This window comes from Equus przewalskii, chromosome 23, assembly GCF_037783145.1.
Source record: "Equus przewalskii isolate Varuska chromosome 23, EquPr2, whole genome shotgun sequence".
NCBI lineage: Eukaryota > Metazoa > Chordata > Mammalia > Perissodactyla > Equidae > Equus > Equus przewalskii.
The window spans coordinates 6,176,658-6,200,064 of NC_091853.1; the positions used below are offsets into that span (position 1 = coordinate 6,176,658).

Here is a 23,407-nt window from a genome sequence, read left to right on the forward strand (position 1 = left end):
ATTGGACAGAGTCAAGTGAATTCCCAGAGAACAGAAGAATCTAATCTACTGTGATTTTCTTCTTCTTTCTTCCTAAGTTTTAAATAAAGAGAAGCACACAAAATAATATAGCAAATACTCGTGTGTCCAGATTTTCCTTAACAAAATAAAGAAAATATCATGGAAAAAAATTGACCTTATTTTTTCCTTCATTCCAATCCTATTCTCTATCACTATCATGCATATGGTATTTATCCTCCAGCCCATGTTTTATAAAAATAACTTGCTCTCCATATACGTGTCCATCAAAAATATTATTCAGTGTGCGTTTTAATTATATAAATATTCTACTGTAGGTATCATTCTACAATTTGGTTTTTTATAGTTATCCATGTTTAGATATTTAATCTTAGTCCGTTATTTTAACTGCTGAGTTCCACTGAATGAAGAGATTACAATTTATTTGTCCATTTTCTTACTTTAAGAAAATTTTTTCTGATTTTTTTTCCTATCAAAAACAATAGTGCATGAGTACTTGTAATGGTGAAGTAAGGACCCCTAAAAATCTGTTCCTCTATAAAAGCAATAACACTGGCAAAATTGTCAAAGTCAACTTTTTCAGAAGTCGAGGAATTAATCAAAAGATTGCAATCATCTACGAAGTGTTTATTCAAGAAAAATGGCAGAAAACAACAACTTTAAAACCATTGTAGCTGTGAAAACCAGCAGCCTACCCGCTGCTACAGAGGGCAGAATAGGTTTGTAGTTTCCTCAATATCCTCCAGGGAACCATCACCATTTGCCTTATTTGTTATCTCCCTGGAAAAGTACCATTCACAAGATTTGTCTTTATTTTACCTGACTCAGAGGTCTTTCAGTGCAAACACATTTATTCCTAAAGCATTAGTCAAAACCAATTGGTGGCGATTGTTTAACACTGCAATCTGCCTGTGGTGGCAATACCATTTGGGGTAAACAAGAAGCTGACCAAAAAACATAAAAGAGAAATTTGGGGAATGAGATGTCCATAGGGGGCCTTGAAAGCTGAGACATATTCCTGGAAATCTAGAAGGCATGTACATGTGCAGGGATCTGCACACACCAAGGAAAGACCTAAAAAGGCTCTAATCTCTCACCTCTGGCCAACTGTAGGCTCTTTTCAATTAGGAAGCAAAGGCTAAGTTAGTGTTGTAAACTGCTAGGAGTGTCCAAGGCGTTCCAAAACACAGACACACAAAGCCCATTGGCAAAGGCTGGCAGACTTATTGGTTCAAAGCCTTTAAGAAAATCTATACAATCATTAATTGACTTCTAAGCTAACTGAGCAGAAAATTCAGGGGCCACATATGACAAAGAATACAGATTTTACAGATTTAGTCCAGGAAAGTCACTACATTCAAAAAATAAAAACTGCAACTACAGCAACAAGAAGCATAAAACAAACTCTGAGAAAAGGGGGAATATTTCTCCAGAGCTACCAGATTATATTATTTAAAATATCCAGATTTTAATGAAAATTATGACACACCCAAAGAAAAAGAAAAATATAACCCATATACAGGAAGATAAAACAATGAATAGAAACTCTCCCTGAGGAAACCAGATGCTGGACTCACTAGACAAAGATTTTTAATGAACTATTATAAATACAGTCAAAGAACTAAAGGAAACCATGTCTTTAAAGAACTAAAGGAAAGCACAAAAACAATATCTCCATCATCAAATAGAGAATATAAAAAAAAGATAATTATATGACATAACCAAGTAGAAATTCTGGAGTAAAAGAATAAATGAAATAAAAAATTTACTAAAGGAGATTAACAGCAGATTTGATTAGCAGAAGGAAAAATCAGCAAACTTAACCACAGGTCAATTGATGTTATCCAGTCTAAAGAATAGAAATAAGAAAGAATGAAGAAAAAACCCCAGAGCCTCAAGGATTTGTCAGATGGGATCAAGTATACCAACATATGCCTCATAGGAGTCACAGAAGGAGAGGAGAGAAAGAGTAGAAATAATATTTACAGAAATAGTGGCCAAAAACTTCCAAACTTTGATTAGAAAAATTAACCTACACATCCAAAAAGCTAAACTACTTCAGTAGTATGTCTAAAGCCAAAACAACAAAGAAAATCTTAAAAGTGGCAGGTGAAAAGCAACTTACTGTGTACGAGATATTGTCAGTAAGATTAACAGCTGATTCATCATCAGAAACCATGGAGGCCGGAAAGTAGTGGGATGAAATATTCAAGGGCTGGGAGAAAAAAAAGATTGTCAACCAAGTTTTCTGCATCTGGCAAAACTATGCTTAAAAAATTAAGGAAAAATTAAATCATAGATATTCCAAGATAAACAAAAATGAGGGAATTTTTTGCTAGCATATCTGCCCTACAGTAACTACTAAAAATATTGCTTCAGGCTGAAATAATAGGGTATTAGACAGTAAAATCTATACAAAGAGAGAACACCAGTAATGTTAACTATGTAACTAAATATAAAAGGCAATAGAAATGTATTTTTGTTGTATTTGCCTAGAAGATTTAAAAGGCGACTGCATACGGCGATAATTATAAAACTGAGTTGATGAGATGATAACGTAAAAATGTGTCTATGTATATATATCGTTATATGTACATGTATAATATCTATGACAATAATAGCACATAGGAAAAGGGAGGGAATGAGCTATATTGGAACAAAGTTTTTGTATACTATTGAAGTTAAACTAATATTTCTTCAAACTACATTGTTTTAGGCTAAAGCTTTAATTATAATCTCTAAGACTGCATTAACAAAATAATTTAAAAATATATAGTAAAAGAAACAAAAAGAAAATTAAAATGATACACTAGAAAATTTCTACTTGATTAACAATTTTAGCAGAAATAGAGAAACAGAGAAACAAAAAAAGCATGAGACATATATAAAACAAATAGCAAAATGGTAGATGTAATTCCTGCTACATCAATAATCAAACATAAATGGAACAAGCACTTCAATCAAAAGTTAGAAACAGGCAGAACGGGTAAGAAAAATGATCCAAATATTTGCTGGGATATACTTTAAATTTAAACATACAAATAAATTAAAAGTAAACGGATGAGAAAAGATATGTCGTTCAAATGGCATAACCAAAAGAGAGATGAAGTGGCTCTAATAATAGCAGACAAAAATAAACTTTAAGACTAAAATTATTACCAGAGATAAGAAGGATATTTTATAATGATAAAAGAGTCAATCCATCAGGAAGACATAACAATTATATACATGCATGCACCTAACCAAAGAGCCTGGAAATACATGAAACAAAAGCTGACAGAATAGGAGGGAGAAATAAAATTCAACAACAATTGTTGGAGACTTCCATAATCCACTTTTTATAATTAACAATTGTCAGAACAATTGATAGGACAATGTCAGAAAATTAACTAGAAAATAAAAGACTTCAATGACACTATACACCAACTGGACCTAAGAGACAGCTATAGAACACTCACCTAACAAAGCAGAATTCACATTCTTCTCAAGTGCACACGGAACTTTCTCCAAGATAGACCACATAAAGCCATAAAACAAGCTAGAATATATTTAAAAGAATTGAAACAATGCAAACTAGTTTATCCATTTATGATGGAATAAGATTAACAGAAGGAAATTTGGAAAATGCACAAACATGCAAAAATTAAACAGTACGTTCCTAGGTAACTAATAGGTCAAAGAAGAAATCAAAAAGGAAATTAGAAAATACTTTGAGATGAATAAAAACAAAAACATAGCATAGAGCAAAAGTTATAGGATGCAGCTAAATTTATAGCAGTAAATATCTATGTTAAGAAAGAAGAGGAGCTGGCGCTGTGGCAGAGTGGTTAAGTTCGCACAGTCCGTCTCGGCAGCTCAGGGTTTTACCAGTTCTCTGCCTAGGCGCAGACGTAGCACCACTCATTGAGCCATGTTGAGGTGGTGGCCCCACAGCACAACCAGAGGCACTCACAACTAGAATATACAACTGTGTACTGGGGTGCTTTGGGGAAAAGAAGAAGGGGAAAAAAAAAGAAGACTGGCAACAAATGTTAGCTCAGGTGCCAATTTTTAAAAAAAAAAGAAAGGAGAGAGATCTCAAATCAATAACCAAACTTTCCACTTTAAAAATTAGAAAAAGAAAAGCGAACTAATCCAAAGCTAGCAGAAAAAAAGAAACAATAAAGATTAGTGTGAACGTGGATGAAATAGAGATTAGGAAAAAAAGAGAAATTAATTGAGACCAAAGTTTCGTTCTTTGAAAAAATAGCAAAATTGACAAACCTTCTGTTATAATGTCCAAGAAAAAAGGGAGAAGACTCAAATGACTAAAATCAGGAATGAGAGAACATTACAACCAATCTTACAGAAATAGAAAGGATTATAAGAGAATGCTCTGAACAATTGTATGTCAACAAATCAGCATAGAAGAAATACAGATTTCTAGAGAGACACAAACTATCAAAAGTGGCTCAAGAAGTAGAAAACATTTGAACAGAACTCTAACAAGTTAAGAGATTAAATTAGTAACCAAAAACCTTCCTATAAAGAAAATCCCAGGACCAGATAGCTTTACTGGTGAATTCTACCAAATGTTTAAAGACGAATCAACACCAATCCTTTACAAACTCTCCCAACAAAATGGAAGAGGATTCTATGAGGCCAGCATTACCCTGATACCAAAACCAGACAAAGATATCACAAGAAAAGAAAACTACAGACCAATATCTCTTATGAATATAGACAGAAATATCCTCAGCAAAATAGTAGCAAACTGAATCCAGCAACATATAAAAAGGATTATGAATCCAGCAACATATAAAAAGGATTATATAACCACGACCAAGTGGACTTTATTGCATGAATGCAATGTTGGCTTTTCATCTAAAAATCAATTAATGCAAAACACCATCTTAATAGAATTTTTAAAAATCTTATGAGTACCTTAATAAACATAGAAAAAAATCTGACAAAACTCAACACCTTTTCTTTTTTTTTAATTCAATTTTTTTTTAATTTTTATTTTTTTTGGATGTACCTCATATTTCAAATTCTGGATACATTACAACACCTTTTCATGATAAAAACATGTAACTAAGAGTAGAAAAGAACTTCCTCAACATCATAAAGAGAATCTACCAAAAGCCCATGGCTGATAGCATACTGTGGTAAAAGACTGAACTCTCTCAATTTGCTATCTATGTCTAAAGTGTCAACATTATAATGGAGGTTCCAGCCAGGGCAATTAGGTAAAAAAAGAAATAAAAGGCATCCAGATTCCTACCAAAATCTGAGCTGTATTTATTGTAGAAATTGACCAGCTGATCTGAAAATGCATGTAAGAAATGGAAGGGACCCAGAATGCCCGAGACAATCTTGAAAAAAGATACCAAAGTTGGAGGACTCATACTTCATGATTTCAAAACTTACTACAAAACTACAATAACCAAGATGGTAGGATAGACATATAGAGCAATGGGATAGAACTGTATCCAAAAATACACCCTTACTATTTTAGTCAATATATTCAACAAGGATACCAAGACAATACAATGGGGGAAATAATAGTCTTTTTAACAAATAGTACTGAGACAACTAGATATCCACATGCAAAAGAATAAAGTTAGACTCCTACTTCAAACCATATACCCATACTAACTCAAATTGGATCAAAGACCTAAAACTATAAAATTCTTGGAAGAAAACACAGGTTTAAGTCTTTGTGAAGTTGGTTTAGGTAATCATTTCTTAGATATTACATTAAAAGCACACACAACAAAAGAAAAAATAGATAAATTGGAATTCGTTAAAATTACAAACTTTTGAGCTTCAAGAGACATTATTAAGACTCCAAGGAATGGGAGAAAATATTTGCAAATCATATATCTGATAAAGGTCTAGTATCCAGAAGATAGAAAAAATTACTTACAACTCAATAAAAAGACCAATAATCCAACTTAAAAATGGACAAAGGACCTTAAATAGACATTTCTCCAAAGAAGATATACAAATGGCTAATTATTAGATAAAAACATGCTCAACATTATTAGTCATTAGGGAAATACTAATCAAAATTACAATGAGATACCACTTCACATCCACTCGGACGGCTATAAAAAACAATTTAAAAAGACAATATCAAGTGTTGGCAAACATGTGGGGAAAGTGGAACCCTCATACATTCCTGATGAAATCATGAAATGGTGTAACCACTTTAGAAGGTGGTTTGGTAGTTCCCCAAAAAGTTAAAAATAAAGTTGGCGTATGAACCAGCAATTCCGCTCCTAGGTATACACCCAAGAAAAATAAAAACATGTGTTCACACAAAACTTTGTACATAGATGTTCACAGCAGCATCATTCAGAATAGTCAAAAGCAGGAAACAATGCAAATGTACAACTGATGAAGGGATAAACAAAAAGTGGCATATCCACACGATGGAGCATTATTCAGCCATAGAAAGGAATGAAGGACTGATACATGCTGGGACATGGATGCATTTTGAAAACATTATGAAAAGTGAATAAAGCCAATCACAAAAGGCCATATATTGCATGATTGCATTTATAGGAAACGTTCAGAATAAGCAAATCCATGGAGACAGAAAGTAGATCAGTGGCCTCCAGGTGCTAGGAGAAGAGGGAGACAGAGAGTGACTGCTAATGAGCACAGGGTTTCTTTGGGGGCTAATGAAAATGTCCTAAACTCAGATATTGCTGATAGTTGTACAACTATGTAAGTATGCTTAAAACTACTGAACTATATACCCTTTAAAAGGAAGAATTTTGTGGAACATGAACTATATCTTAATAAATCTATTATTAAAAAGAAGGCTACAATGAACATCGTCCTCCATGTCTCCTAGTGCACAAATTTTACAAATGTTTCTATAGGCTATCAACCTACAACTGAAAATTCTGGGTTGTAGGTTTTTAATTTTGCTAGAATTTGACAAATTGCTCTACAAAGTAGCTGTATCCATTTATACTTCCTTCAGTGACAAGAGGAAGTTCCAGTTTCTTTTTATCTTCACCAATATTTGAACTTATCCATTTTTAAATTTTTACTCATTTTTAGTTATTTTATTTTGACTTATTTATTGTGAAATTATATTTCATTGATTTGCATTTCCAAGACTTCAAGGGAGAGTAAGCATCTTTTAATATTTCTTGTCCATTCAGTTTTCCTGTTCTGTGAGTTTTCTGTTCATACCCTTTGCCCACCTTCTACGGGACGGTTGGTTTGCAGAACTACCTTTCAGTGTTGGTAAGGTAGGAACCAGAAGCTTCCCCCCTCGGTAGTGACAGGCGAGCATTAGCAGCAGCCCTTTGGGTATGTCAGTACTTTCTGGGCAGGAATCACATCCATTCCAGAATGGAATCTTTGAAATATGTGGTTGCCATGACAAGTGACAACATCTCAAAGGATTCCTTTGGTAGATAGAGTATTTTTTCTTTGGCTAAGAGGTAAAATACTTGAGTTTCTCTTCACTACCCCGCCTCATCAACAATTACAAAGAAGTTACACCCAAGTAAGTGATTTTTTTTCTCCTATTAATTCTTCAGTCAGTCAAAAGCCTGTCTTCTTTCTAACTTTGACTACTTTTCTTTGTTTTTGCTCTGTTAAAAGAATTATGCATATATTAGAATTTACCTTACCACAGACCCTCTTTTAAATTTCTCACCAAATTTTCCAGTTGGCAGAGTCCATCTTCGTTAATGGATCTCCTAACTTCCTGTCTTCTTTTCCGCCATCTGACCACATCTCTCCTGCCTTACAGGTGTGATAACTTATGGCAGTGTAAACTACACATAAATTGGCACCACAAAAGTTTGGTCTCACCCCAAGCACTCAAGCTCTAAAACTGAACTCCCCTCCAGAAAACATTTCATTTTTCTCAGTGAAGCTGGGTTTCAAGGAGTCAGGAAATAGAAAACTTTAGGAGGTGGTGAAAAGTTCGTGAGACCAAATAGTTTAAACATCAGTTTATAAATGTAGGTCTCAATTATTTATTAAAATAAATCATACACACATAAAAACATAGAATAGCAAAAATTGTGCCATGGGGAAAATTCTAGATCTGTTCTAAAATTTCCTTATGTATATATCTAATCCTGTGAGATTTTTAAAGAGCAAATATTTACTAAAGCAAAGCCTTTGATAGGGTAGACTAGTACTATACATTTAGTAAAATATGGAATGTTTGAAAATACTCCAGTAATCAAATCAGAACTGAATTGTGAGTAAATATGACATCTTTGAAAGGAAGCTATTGATCATATATTTGGATCCAGAGCTTCCTCCCTGAGTAGCTGACTGATGTTTTTCTTGTGTGATGGAAGCATGAGGAAAACAAAGTGAAAGGCTTAGACAGAGAAATAGGAATGGAACGTGTACACTGAAGCATCTTCTTTGGTTTTGGTTTTGGACCAAGGATACGCTAGTGAGGTTGAACTGAACAAGAAATCACAAAGACAAGCCATTGTTGCAGGTGGGTGAGGATGAGGAGATAAATTCCACAGTGGCTCTGAAGCTGCAGGATCAAAGAGCTGGGGGAAAATAAGCCTAAAAGAGCAAATTTACACCACAATTCTGGTTCAAGAGGAGAATTCCTTCAAGTGAAAGTTTAGCAAACATTTGATCCGAGAGTACCTCATTTCATTCAATACTGAATAATAATTAAAAAGGAATCAATAGAGGATGTAAACAAAGACTTTACAAGAAAGAAAGCAGGAAAGTAATATAAAAATCAGTGAAGTTAAATAATTCTAGAAAAATATCATCACAGAGCAGATGAAAAAAATTTTATAATTTAATGAAGCCATTTTATCTATAAAATGTGATCTCAAAATACAGATATAAGAATTTAGGGAAAAAGAGTGCAGCTCAGGAAAGAAGTGGAGGATAAAAACTATTCTCACAATAACAGGGACCATGTTGGAAGCAGCACAAAGAAAATAAACTTTACTGAAAAGATGATAAGCAGCATGAAGGACAAGATTGAGGTAAGCTAGAAAAAAGAGATCAAAGATAAGCATAATTAGTATCATCAGAGAAGAGAACCAAAATCATAGAAGAGAAGAAAATATTTAGATAAAAATTTTAATACGACTTTTCGTGAACATATAGACTGAAAAGCAGACTATGGCCCCAGAATATTTGACTCAGGACAATCAATGGTGAGCTGTATCCCAGTAAAGTTACTGATTCTCAAAGAGAAACAGGGAATGCTTTCAAAATCCAGGAAAAGGAAAAATGTTCAATTAACCTACATAGGAGAAGAAAAACTCCAGCCCAGCTTAGCCTTTTCCACAGCAACGCTAGGTGACAATGGAGCAGTGCCTATAAAATCCTTGAGGAAAACATTGTGCCCAAGAATGTTATCCCTAGCCAAACTTTAACTCAATATGAGTGTGTGTAACAAACATTTTTCAATATGAAAGAACTCAAGGAATGTGATTTCCTTCCTAAATAGACTAATAGAAAATGAACTTTAGCCCCATGAGGGATGAATGCAAAAGGCACGGCAGTGTGCTTGAAATCTATTTAAATGAAGGGCTAAGACCTCACAGAAAGTGGAGATTATTGTTACAGAACTGAATGGAAATATTATAAACCTTGAAAGTATAGAAATTATATAACTAATAGCACTAAAAAATTAAGAAATAAAGGGGAAAGTAATATAAATAAATCGATTTCTTCATTATTAAAACTTGAGTTAATAAGTAATATAAACAAAAATACATAAAGGTTCCACTAAGTAATTTAATCAACTAAAATCATACGGGAACAAGGAACGGGAGGAAACAGAAATAAGAAATTCCATCTTTGCTTACAGCTGGGAATCAACAGATCAATCTAATGTTTTGAGGAATAAATATATTACAAACAGGTATAGTAGTCTTAACCATAATCATGACAGGAATATAAAACTTCCACATTGAAGAAACACACAAACACACCACATCACACACACAGAAAAGGTAAGGGGAAAAAATACCAAAGACTAAAAGATTTAAAAATAGCAACAACAACAACAAAAGCATAACATAAAATATAAGACAAAACTGAAACCAAAATCTAAGTCAATAAGTCAAAATGGGTTGAACTCACCTATAAGGAGAAAAGAGTCTGGTTAAATTACCAAGAAAACCCAGCAATATGCTACATACTAGAGATATTTATAAAACAAAATATCTCAAAATGGTTGTAAATGAAAAGATGGAAAAAAAGCAGACCAGGAAAATGTAGACAACAACAGTAATAACAAATGAAGAGTTAGGATCTTCATTCAGACAACCTTGAATCCAGCCTTTGAATTTTAAAGCTTTAAATATGATTTTTTTAAAGCATCACATAATGAGAAAGCTTATAATCCATAATGAAGACAAAATAATTATAAAAATCTACGTGGTAAGAAGAATTGTAAGATGTCCCTCGATATTTCTGTCTCAGTATAAATCCCTCCCCTTGAAGCTGAAAATTTACGGGAGGAGATGGGCTGAAGCTCCGAGTATCCTGGGATGTGATTACTTTGCATAATATGGCAACAGGGATTTCATGGATGTAATTAAGGTTACCAGTCAGCTGACTTTGAGTTAATCAAAAGGGATGCTATCGAAGTGGGCCTGCTGTAATCACTCAAGCCCTTGCAGTCTGGGTCTTGAGGTCGCAGACGGGAGGGAGTCAGATACCGGCAGTGTGAGAAGGCCTGTGGAGGGGCCATGTGATAATGAACTGCAGACAGGTGCTAGGAGCTGAGAGATTCCCTCAGGCACAGCCAGCAGGAGAACAGAGCCCTCAGTCTTGGAGCTTCAAGGAACTGAATTCTGCCAACAACCTAAATGACCTTGGAAGAGTATCCCAAACCTCAAATGAGAGTCCATCCCGGCTGATATCTCAATTCCAGCCATGTGAGCCCCTAAGCAGAGCCTGACCTTCTGACCTACAGAAACTGTCAAATTATAAGTGGATGGTTTTTTTAAGCCATTGAGTTTGTGGTAATTTGTTACACAGCAATAGAAAATTAATATGATCTACATACCGCATAAACATAGTAGCATCAAAACTGATAAAGCAAAGCAAAACTATAGGAAAGTTACTGGATTATGTACTAATAAAAAATACTTTTTTGCAGCATTAGTACTACAAGACTTTAATTCATCTCTGTCAACATGAAATCAAGGAGTCATAAAAGATGTAAGACTTTAAGACAAAGTAAGGACAAAGGTAAGTGTTTGTATATAGGTGTATGTGTGTGTGTGAGAGAGACATATTCAATGCAAAAGAATTAGAAAGTAATAATGAACTTATGGAACAAATAAAAAACAACCTATCATTTGCCATCTCTCTTATTTTAAATAATGCTTGAGTCAAAGAGGAAATTAATTTTAAAAATACAGAATATTGACAACACTACATATCAGAACCTATAGCTTACAGCCAAAATGATGCACAGAGAAAAATACATAACCTTAAATACCTAGAATAATAGACCAGAAAGAATGAAAATAATTGAATCAATTATCCAAAATAAGAAGTTAGAAAGAGGAAAACAAAATAAATCCAAAGAAGGCAGAAGAAAACAAGGCATACAGAAAGATGCAGGTGAATTCCTAAATTTGATAGGAGAAAAATAGTAGGACTAATGAATAAATTCAAAATCTGATACTTTCTCCTGATAAGGGCACTTCCCTTCTGTGATATTCTTTTCAAAATCCTATATTCCCAGCCTCATCATGAGAAAAGCAGATAAATGCAAATTCAGGGACATTCTACAAAATACCTCATCAGTACTCTTCGAAACTGTCAAGGAAATATTAGAAAACAGTTACAGATCAGAGGAAATTAAGGAGACATGATGACTAAATGCAATGTGGGGTTCTGGATTGGATCACGGAATAGGAGAAGGACGTTGATGGGAAAATGGGTGAAATCCAAATAAAATCTATAGTTTACTTAATAAAATTGTACCAATATTAATCCCTTAGTTTTATAAAATGTGCCACGGTTATGTAAGATGTTGACATTAGGGGAAACTGGGTGAGGGCATATGAGAACTCTGTACTATCTTTGCAACTTTTCTGTAAATCTAAAATTACTCCAAAATAAACAATTTATTGGGAAAAATTACAGAAGACCTAGAAAATCTAAACAGAGCAGTTAAAATGAAAGAAATAAAAATAATTATCAAAGGGCTACCACCTCAAACAGAGACTTTCCAGTTCCTAAAGTTTCTGTAAGGGAATTTTGCCAAGCATTTCAGTAACTAAAAACTCAAATTCTAATTAAATCATTCTGATAGCAAAGAGAAATATAAAAGTCACTTATATTCTTTTCCATGAAGTAAATAATTCAACAATAATACAGTCTTTTTTCCCTCAAATTTTGTTTCTATTTTCTAATAATACTAGAAGGTATGTCCCGTAATGGCAAATAAAGTAGTAATAATACTCATCTTTGTCTTGTTCTTTAATGAGAATGCTTCTAATTATTTCTTTGCATCTGGTTCTGGCTTTGTATTTATATGCCACATTAAGAAATTAACTACATATTTATTTTATTAAGAATTGTTATTAAGAATAGATTTAAAATTTTATCAGAATTTTTTGTCTTGATAAAAATTATCATGCAAATTTTCTTTTCTTTTAGCAATTAGTGTTGAGAATTGTTTTATAGATTCACGTTTATTGACCCATCTTTATGTTTTTGGAATAAATACCACTTGGCTATAGTGCATCTTTCTTTTAATGTGGTTCTGTATTCTGTTTGCTAATCTTTTTGCTAAGTGTTCTTCAGTAATATTCATAATAAGTTTGTCTGAGGTTTTAGTGCATGTGTATGTGTGGGGCTTTGCCATCAAGGTCATACTAGCTTCAGATTTGGGGATATGTCCCACTAAGGTGACAAAAGGTTAAATTTATTCCCTTTAATTAGTCTCCTCTTCTCTCTAACTAGCAAGTAGTCTCCAGATTCTGCAGTCCAGTGTGAAATGGCATCACATGGTAAGTGATATTCAATAAAGATATTAATGTAACTGAAATCTCTTGGGAAAAAATAATTTGTTCCCTGTCTCCATTATGAGGCTGTCATAATTAATGTTTAAAATACATGTGTGTGTACGGAACGGAAAAAGAAAAGTTTTGTTGAAAACTGTTTTTAGCTTTTTCTTCCCTGCAGAGACGTGTTCTTGCTCATCCTTGTGTGCCCCTAGAAATGACCTTCAACACTAATTCAAAACAATATAGATTTTGACCCATCCCACTGTTTTTCCCACCCACCCACCATCTCCTGACTTTTCATACCCTTCCTTCCATCACCACTGTGGAAATCCTTCTCACCAAACTGGGTCAGAAAAAATGACCAACAGGAAGAGGACAAGAAGTCACACCATGGGCAGACCAAAAAAGAAAAATATTTTTCCCAGTTCACAGCCAGAACTCCAGAGAAATTAAGACAGGGGACATGAGGGAGCTGTGAGAGGGGAACCCTCTTCCTTACTCCAATAATAGTAAAAATGGCCGACACATATTGCATTTATAATGTCAGGCATGTGCTGAGAGCTTTCCGTGAATAACTCATCTAATCATCACAACAGCCCCACGGGGCAAGTACTACTTATTCCCATTTGGCAAATGAGGAAACTGAGGCAGAAGGTGACCTGCCCGTGGTCTCATAACTACCAAGTGACAGAACCAGGATGCAAGCCCATGGAATCTGGTTCCAGAGTCACTGATCTAAGCACCAGGCTATACTGTGTTGAACCTAAAATCGAGAATCTTGCCTGTCTTGGGGATCGAGGAAGACCTGTAAATAAATTATGAGGTTGAAGATTTTAAGTAAACAGGATTCAGTATTAATAATGGTGAAGCTGTTTTAATAAACAAAAGTAGTAGAAAATTCATGGCATCACACTTAGAGGTCAATAAGGGAGACAGCTATCTAGGAGGGAATCTAGAGCTGGGGACTGGCAGAGAAGAGGGACAGACCACATGGGCAGCAATCGTAGCAAAAAATAGAACCAATTCCTAGGCATACTTTACAGGCTGAGTCTTCTCTGCCCAAAGAGATTATTAACATTCCTATACCTTCATATGCTGTCTCTGGAAGGATGCACAGGAAACCAGCAACAATTGTACACTCTGGGGATGGGATCCTGACGCGGCGAGAAGACTCGGAGGCTTAGTCCACCCTTTACCCTTTTGTACTGTACTGCACATGTGCATGCATTACTTTGTTAAATGTTTAAATAAATAGGCTATAATGCTTTAAAAGTTTATTCAAAGAGACGCTTCCATAGATCATCTAAGCTTCATCGCTGGATCAAAACTGTGTATTTGTATCTAAATTTTCAATCCATCTCCTGCTTCAGTAAAAGGGCTGTTTATTATTTATGTCTGTGAATGTCCCTCACCCTCAAATGATCTTAATTTTTACTGTTATTTTCTTTTAGCCTTTATTTTTATATCATTGGGGTTTTCTTGCTTTTTCTCTATGCTACCTGAAATCCCTCTTTATTTCACCAGGGGGATAGTGGTTCTTAATCAATAAAGTAAATTAGTAGAGAGCAAGATGATATCCTCCTATGTGGATGTGAGATTTTCTTTTCTTTTCTTTTGCTAGTAGGGATTGTAAAGTGGAGATTTTCCATCTGTGAGAAGGCCATACTAAATTTTGATCTAGTGGGATTTAGATACTGTTAGAGAAATAAAATAGTCCAAACACACTGATTGCCAAAAGGTTGATGAGGAGTTTTATTGACAAGATAAAGTGTACATAATATTTAGAAAACCTAAAGAGTTAATTTATGGTGTTCCAGTTACAGAAACAAGTTTGTCAGATCCACCAATTTGTCTGTGGAGCCAGAGCAGGAATTAGTGAGCCAGTGCTAAGCCTCCGGAGTAAAACGTGATCCTAAAAAGGTTAAAGCTGCACTACAATTTCAGGTCTTAATTTGTTGTTCAGAAGCAGGGTCTATATTTCAGTCATCTTGGAAAAGATCAAGCCCAGAAACCAAATTATATTCAAATTATATTCAAGAACATAGACGGGTTGAAAATAGCTATATATAGAAAAAAAGAGATAGTCAAATGGCTCTTAGAAAATAAAACAGAAGCTTGTTCGATGTCAAGGTCAGGGTTTGAGCCTACATCAAGTTCTCACTAGGATTCAGGTGTGTCTGGACCACCCAGGATGAGGCAAGACTAGCAGGACGAAAGAGTGAAGGAAAGAACACATCTTAGGTGAAGAGACGATCAAGACGTGATTCAAGGAGGACAGGCTGGTAGAAGAGGGGGAAGAATGGGTCTTACTACAGCATAGTCCCAACTGCTGAGTCCTAGAAAGATGGGGCTGCAGTAAAGGAGAGAAAACAGTTAGCAGCTGGAAATGGTGAGAGTGAATGAGGTTGCCTGTGGCTTTTGCTATAAAGTGAGAGCACTTTTATGCAAACCAGTTCTCTTGATAATGAGCATCAGCAGCCATGGGACTCTATCAGTGAGCAATAGGATCAGCGCCTTTGACAGATGGCAGCAGCAGCCTCAGCAGCATCTTTTGGCTTCAGCAGGGATAGGCAGTGTCATCATGGCAGGCAGTAGCAGTAAAGGAGCTATCGCACTTTTAAACCACTGTGGATAGCTCAGATATATGACACAAAATCTTTTTATATCTAATTCAGCAAGTCTATAGTCAGCCCAGGTGATCTAGTGGTTAAGATTAGGCACTGTCACCACCATGGCCCAGGTTCTTCCTGGTCAGGGAAGCACCCCACACATCGGTTGTCACACTGCGGCTGCTGCGTGTTGCTGTGATGCTGAAAACTCTGCCACCAGTATTTCAAACAGCAGCAGGGGCACCCAGGGCAGATAGGTTTCAGCAGAACTTCCAGACTAAGACAGACTAGGAATAAGGACCTGGTCACCCACTTCTGAGAAAATTGGCCATGAAAACCCTGTGAATAGCAGTGGAACATTGCCCGATATAGCACTGGATGGTGAGAGGTTGGTGCAAAAAGACCGGGCAGGGTTCCACTTTGCTGCACACAGGGTCACTAGGAGTCAGAGTTGACTCAATGGCACTAACAACAAGAAGTCTATCTGATTACTTCTTTTTCAAAAATGTATTGGCTAATTTTACTCATTTAAACTTTCAGATGAACTTTGGAATATACTTGTCAAATTTCTCCCAGAATTTCTTTTGCCATTTTGATTGGAATTGCACTAAATTTATAGACTAATTTATGGAGAATTTACTTATTTAAATTATTGTCTTGTCATCAGGAACTTTTTTTCGTTCCACTTACTTAAATCTTCAGTAAAGTTTTCTTCTTCATGTAGAACTTATCTAATTCTTGATCATTTATCTAGGGGCACCTTATAGATTGCATAGTTATTGGTGAGAACACATGACTTGCAGATATTTTCTCCTAGTACATTGCTTGTCTTTTCTTTAATGGAATCTTTTGAAGACCAAAAGATTTTAGTACTGACCAAGTCCAATTTATTAATTTTTTCTTTTGTTGACTGTTCTTTAGGGGCTGTATCTAAGAAAACTTTGCCTAAACCAAAAGTGAAAACAATTTTTCTCCTATGTTTTCTTCTAAAGGTTTTATAGTTTTAGCTCATACTTTTAGATCAATCATCCATTTTGAGTTATTTTTGAATAGGTATGAGATAGGAATATAAATTCATCTTTTTGCATATAGATATCCATTAACTCATTCTTTTATTTTTAATGTATAATCTCATAGCTTTGTTGCAAGACATTATGACCTGTACAATTTCTGTCTCTGGGAACTTGAAGAGACTTTCCTTGTGTAGAGGATGTATGATCAATTTTAAATGCTTTTATAGTCTTACGAAAGTGGCATGTTCTCATTTTTTTTAACTTTTTATTGAGATTATGACAGTTTACAATCTTGTGAAATTTCAGTTGTACATTATTGCTTGTCAGTCGTCTTGTAGGTGCACCACTTCACCCTTTGTGCCCACTCCTACGCCCCCCTTTCCCCTGGTAACCACTAATCTGTTCTCTCTGTCTACATGTTTAACTTCCGCATATGAGTGGAGTCAGGCAGAGATTGTCTTTCTCTAGCTGGCTTATTTCACTTAACATCATACCCTCAAGATCCATCCATGTTGTTGTGAATGGGACGATTTTATCCTTTTTTATGGCTGAGTAGTATTCCATTGTATATACTTACCATATCTTCTTTATCCAACCATTAGTTGATGGGTGCTTAGGTTGCTTCCATGTCTTGGCTAGTGTAAATAATGCTGCAGTGAACATAGGGGTGCATGGGACTTTTGGAATTGCTGATTTCAAGTTCTTTGGATAGATACCCAATAGTGGGATTGCTGGGTCGTATGGCATGTTCTCATTTTCAAGAATCCATGCAGTAAAGATGAGTAAATAAAATCTTACCACCATAAAAGCAACCAACATCAATTGTTGTTCTAGTGATTTCTCTAGGTTGCAAGTCATTTCTCTAAAAAAAATTTGAAGGCATAACTTACATTTTTTTCTGGTATCCAGTATTATCAATGGAAAATCTGATCACACTTGGATTCTTTGTCACTTGTTTTCTCTAGAGAAGCCTTTAAGATTTATCTTTATCTTGAGTAAACTGAAACTTAATAACAATGTGTCTAGGTGTATTTTTTATTCAAATATACTAGGCATGCACTCATGTTTCAATCTAAAGACTCCAGCCATTTATCTCCAAGAAATTACCTTGCGTTATTGATTGGACAAGTTCCTTCCTTACGTTTCTGCGTTCCTTCTTTCTGGGACTCCTGTTAGTTAGATATTGCATTGAAACACTCTAAGAAATCCCAAGATCTCATGGGTCTGAATTTTGGGACTCCCCGCTATCTGAGACGCATGAAAACATACTGAAGAATCAACTCAGGACAGAGCCCAAGTGTTTCTCCATGTGTATGGATTGAGGTGTGTGTATTAGTGAACGGGCACATCAGAATGTTAACTGACAAGATAATTTCAATAATGCTCTAGGAGTTTGGAAGAGAGATTAATGGCTTGAGTATTAATATAATTAAAATGTAGTTTTGCGGTTCATTCTAACTGCTATTGTTAAATGTCTCTCCAATAGTAATAGTAAAAAGAAATCTGGAAGTTTTTTCAATGTGTGCATATTAGCATAATCACTGAATCAGTTCACACGATCTTGCCTTCAAGGGTCACTAGACTCCTTGCCGGCATGTCTGTGGTTCTCCACCGGTTAGATTGCTAAGTCAGTATTACCACTTCGAACTTGACTAGATAACATTGACCGATAAGGATACTAACAAAGACTTTTTCTGCCCAGTAGATATTTATTAGTTTAAAGGGGAACCTTTTATACTGAATTGAGAAGTAGTTTGGTAATATGATCTAGCTAGAAGTATTAGTGTTCATAGATAACGTTAATATCATCAAAGCAGATAACAAAAGGCATAAGGGATGGAAAATGAAAGTCCTAGCTGGACTGGGTAAAGCTGACTTGAAATTGTTCCAAAGCAAATGCCAGTTCTATAGGACTTTTTAAAATGTGAGAATAAAGAAACAGGGTCTGCAATCACCAGCTGGCTAAATCTTATCAATTATTTGGAGTTAAAATTTTCTGCTTCAATAGATATCATAGGTGAGTTGTGAAGAATTTTCTGTTATTATAATAATTCTTGCTCACCCAACCTGGGGCCTAATCCAGGTCTAAACTAGAGATATGCTCTAGAAAGGAGTCATGAGGAGCCTTCAAAAAATAAGATAGTAATCAGGGATCCTCATCCTCTTGAACTGGTGGAATGGATATGAACATGATGGTTTTCATGATCTGTTTTTCTGAGGTTCTTTTTTTATATTTTACACACTAATAATACCATGTATTACTAGTTCTTAGGGTTTATAAGATTATATTAAAAATATGAGAGAGAAAGAAACCGGTAATTTTTATCAGCAGAATTTTATTAGATATTGAGACAGATGTATTGAACATAGGGTTCCAAAGTGAGCGGTCACCAACAAGTTTTGGAATGCATGTATGAAGTCACATTGAGACTTGAACTTAAAACAACACTTTGACTAACTGGTACCAAGTTAGATATTACTGGGCACTGATATTGGGTGCACTAACTTATGATGTCCATGTATACTTAAGCTTAAAAATAAAGGTCTTTTTGCTGGCCCCACTCAAAGAGAGTGGAAATCCTCCCCATTAAGGAAGTCAGGGATATTTGGGTCTCTGCGTTTGTGGTGGTTCTCTGCTTTCACAGTCATGCTATGACTTTTGAGTAATCCCAAGAGAGTACACTATAGTGGCCATCAACAATGCAATTCACCAGAAATGCTCACTGCTCTGTTTGGCGTAGAGGAATCAAAGAAAGCACAAGGGCAGAAGTCCAGCTGAGAAAAACGACAAAGAGGGAGGCCTAAGTTCTCCAGGTGTAGAATGTCAAGGTCCCTTCAACGAGTATTAATATTTTACACCAGAATCAGTACAATAGCAGGTTTTGCACCAAGTCCACGTGGTTCTGAAATGGTAACAAATGATTTTGCCACAATAATGGAATCCTGCTTTTTTTTATTTATTTTTTTTTTATTTATTTTTTCTGCTTTATCTCCCCAAACCACCCCCGTACACAGTTGTATATCCTAGTTGCAGGTCCTTCTAGTTGTGGGTTGTGGGACACTGCCTCAACGCGGCCTGACGAGCAGTGCCATGTCCGCGCCCAGGAGCCGGCCCCGTAATCCTGCTTTTTTGAGAGCCTCACTTGACTTTGGTCATGTAGAAAGGAAAAGCAACCTTTGGCTGGTAGAGTCTTTTTCATTGTTTATTTGTTTATAGATTCATTTGTGTCTGAAGGTACCTGAGGACTTTAGATCCTAATGTAAGACTTAAGCTGAATGTTCAGCATGATGACCTGCCAGTCTGAGCATCTACAGCAACCGTCTAATGAACTATGGCTCCCCAGGTCTCCAATGGCCTTCATGTCTCCACATCCAAAGAGTAATTTTCTATCTTTTCATTGTGTGACCTTTAAGTAGCTTTTGACACTGCTATCCATCGCTATACAGCTGTTAAATCTCTTCTCTCTATTTCCGCTGCCCATACCTGAACCCTAGCCTGTTACAATCTCTCTCGGGTAACATTAGCCTTAATCGATCTCCTTGCACCTACTTCAAGTCTCTACAAAGCAGCCCTGTGATCTTCTGCCTCCCATTAAATGGCTTCCCATTGTCCTCAGAGATGAGTAGTAAATCTTTATCTAGGGCTCACAAAAGGACTAGCTGTGATCTGACCTCTCTGGCTGTGTGACTAACCACTCTCCTTACTCTCTTTGCTCCAGCCTCATGGTCTCCTTTCGTGTCCTCTAATACAGCACTTCTCAATTCTGGCTTCATGTTAGAATGGTGTATGGAGTTTTAAAAAAAATACTGTTGTGAGGGCCACACCTCTGGAGATTTTGATTCACTGGTGTGGGATGAGGTATAGGCATTTGTATTTTCAAAAGGTATCCGAAGAGATTTTAAGGCTCAGCCAGGGTTAAGAACAACTTCTCTAGGCATCAAACACTTTCTCAACTCAAGGCCTTAGTGCATACTGTCCCTCTGTTTGAAAGACTCTTTCTTTGCTCCCCCCACCTCCATAATCTCTAAGTTTGGGCTTAAAACATCTTCAAAAACCAAATTTTCTTTTATATCCTCTGCTAGTTTAGCTTCTCAATAATTCCTGTAATTTCTTTTTTGAAACACTTATCATAATTTCTGTCATTTGTTTCAAGTTTGCTTTCCTACCAGACTATAGGCAAAAACTGTCTTGCTGCTGCTCTGGCCCCATTGCCTAACACAGTGACTAGTACAAAATAGACAATAAATCTCTGATGGTCCATTGAAAATGTCTGTGTCCTGGGAATTCAACCTTGGAGAGATATTAAAGAACTGTTTAGTTCTCCACCTTTTCATAACAAGATACTTGGTGAAGAGGGGAGATTTTTAAGTATGGCAAAGACTTTTTGATGAGGGAAGTGTGTATTTGGGGTCCCATCTTGAGCCTAGGCCGTGTAGATCCTAAGAGTCTAAAATGGCGAATTGGTGAGGTAGGCCTTCCAATAGCGTGTGGAGCTGAGGGCCCCACACCTTCCTGGAAAGCAACTTTCTAAGGAAAGACAGTTGAGGCACAAAATCAGTTAGAAGAGAAGGACCATGAAAAAATATTGGGACAATTCTGTATACAACACAGTAACTGTCTTTCAGGGATTTATCACACCAACCTTCCCCAGCGTTTAAGTCATAAGGCAACGAATATAAAAACAAGTAGAAACTGAAAGAACTACAATACTGAGAGTGCACAGTGTAGTTACACTGGTTCTGGTGGCTTCTGCAGTATTGGGAAATAATTTAACTAGCTTTGGGAGTAGTGGGTGAATTTATTCTGAGTGTAGCCTTCAGCTCTGTCAATATCTGGCCTTGGCAAAGGTGGTAGACACGTGACTGCATCAGCGACAGCGTCACCATCTTCAGTAAGGCAGCAGCACAGACAGGAAGCCTAAGAGGTAAGGCCATTGGATATTCATGCTCTCAATTCAGATGACTCATCTCTCCACACTTTTGATATTTTCGGAGAAAGACATTCTAGTGATCTAGAGATGAAGGAAAAGGTGCTGACTCGCATAGTATTCTAGACAACCGAGTCCATGGCTCCTTGTGAGCATTCCCAGAATTGTTTGGGAATTACTCGAGGGGAGTTCAAATTCCCTCAGAATAATGCTTATGATAATCCCATTTTCTCCCAGGCTAAGGTGGCATCAGAAGCACACATTATATGTATGTGATTTGAAACATCTGAGATTTCAGGAACTAGTCAAATTGGCATGTCTCCAATTTTACTGGCCAAGAACGACAGCAGATATTGAACAAAAATGTCAATGATATAAGATATATATAAAAAGCAGATGGTCAGCTTAGAGAAGAAAGCCAAAATAATAAGTCTGGAAGCTTAAGCCCACCAGACTGGTCCTAGCATTATGATATATATTACAAAGTACAGATTTTGGGATTGTGACCATTTTATTATTTACTGTGGGTTTCCAATAAAGATCCATAGTGATTAGAGAGTAATTGAAAATGAGATAAAAGAGAACTTAGCCATATAATAGAAGTTAAAGCCAGAATGATACTCATACCTCCCCAGAGGAGGCATTGAAGAATTTCTGGGAACACTGATGAGCATGTTATATATTGTGAACAATAAAAAAAAGCCTAACTGGGGAAAGCAGGTGAAATTCCTGGCTAATTCCTATAACATCCTAGACTGACACCGCGGGACAACCAGTTTATCTGTTAGGCAATCCTCGTTGCCTATCAATGTGTGCATTGGCTTTTGGCATTAAACAAACATCAGCAGTAATACGGCACAGGTGAAAGCATTCTTACAACAAGAAAGGGACATGCTGCAAATCAGTGAATCAACAAAAGATGTGATGGTAAAGTATACGGACAGAACAATAACCTGGGGATGGACTCGGAGTAACAATTTGGCTCCATGAAAAAAAAGAGAAGCTAGTTAACGGATGGAAGCAGAGGCCCATATTATTATAGATCAAAATAGACAAATCACCAGTAAGTCCCACATTATAGTGAGAGCTGTCTGCCATAGAGAAGGTTTTATGTTCTCTAAGTAATAATAACATGCAATATGCTAATAAGCAACACAGCAAAGAATTATTCTTTCAAGATTAAGGAAAATTATGTTTGGTGTTGTTAGGAATCAATGAGAGAGATGAATGTAAACATTTTAGAGAAAGGAGAATAAGTCCTCTGCACCACTTAGTCTGAGCATAGCCCAGAGCGGGGTGTAGAAAATGTTCCATGTGCTGTTTCCCAGGAAGGTCATGGCAGGAGGCTTAGGCCTAGTGGGAGATTGCCATTGTTTAGTTCAGACCCCCACTCAGGAAGTTTATCTGACTACCTTAGTCAATTTGGGCAATTAACAAGGTACCATAGCCTGGGTGGCTAAAACAACAGAAATTTATTTCTCATAGTCCTGGAGGCTGGGAAGTCTAAGACCAGAGTATGGCAGATTCAGTGTCTGGTGAGATTCCTCTTCCTGGATTTCATACAGCCATATTCTCCTTGCATCCTCACATGGTGGAGAGACTGAAAGCAAGCTCTCTCATGTTTCTCCTTATAAAGGCACTAAGCCCATCATGGGGGCTCCACCCTCATGACCTCATCTGAACCTAACTACCTCCCAAAGGCCTCACCTCCCAAGACCATCACATTGAGGATTAGAGTTTCTACATATGAATTTTGAAGGGACACAAGTATGCAGTCCACAACAGGGACTTAACAGACAGGCATCTAGCCCTATCCATTAAGACAGCTCTCACATCCCACCGAGGCAGACACAGATCCC

General features: G+C 36.3%; 1 protein-coding gene and 1 long non-coding RNA gene across 4 annotated transcripts in view; one reads left to right on the top strand and one right to left on the bottom strand.

The window, feature by feature from the left end:
• Window positions 1-7,373, bottom strand: part of LOC139078873 (uncharacterized) — a 160,583-nt gene extending 153,210 nt beyond the window's left edge. Inside the window, exons 1-2 of one of the 2 annotated variants that reach the window (XR_011532037.1) lie at window positions 7,252-7,373; window positions 2,144-2,233 (exon numbers count right to left, since the gene is read on the bottom strand). This is a non-coding gene — a long non-coding RNA (uncharacterized lncRNA). The remainder of the gene's footprint in view (window positions 1-2,143; window positions 2,234-7,251) is intronic. The other variant, XR_011532039.1, reaches the window with a different exon arrangement.
• A 9-nt stretch (window positions 7,374-7,382) lies between these two features.
• MROH9 (maestro heat like repeat family member 9) overlaps window positions 7,383-23,407 on the top strand; it is an 83,046-nt gene continuing 67,021 nt past the window's right edge. For both annotated transcript variants that reach the window (XR_011532040.1, XM_070591054.1), the window contains exons 1-3: window positions 7,383-7,528; window positions 11,135-11,226; window positions 12,955-13,001. Coding sequence is in view for 1 of the 2 variants with exons in the window: in XM_070591054.1 (XP_070447155.1) it covers window positions 11,172-11,226; window positions 12,955-13,001 (102 nt within the window). In the remaining variant the exon portion in view is untranslated. The remainder of the gene's footprint in view (window positions 7,529-11,134; window positions 11,227-12,954; window positions 13,002-23,407) is intronic.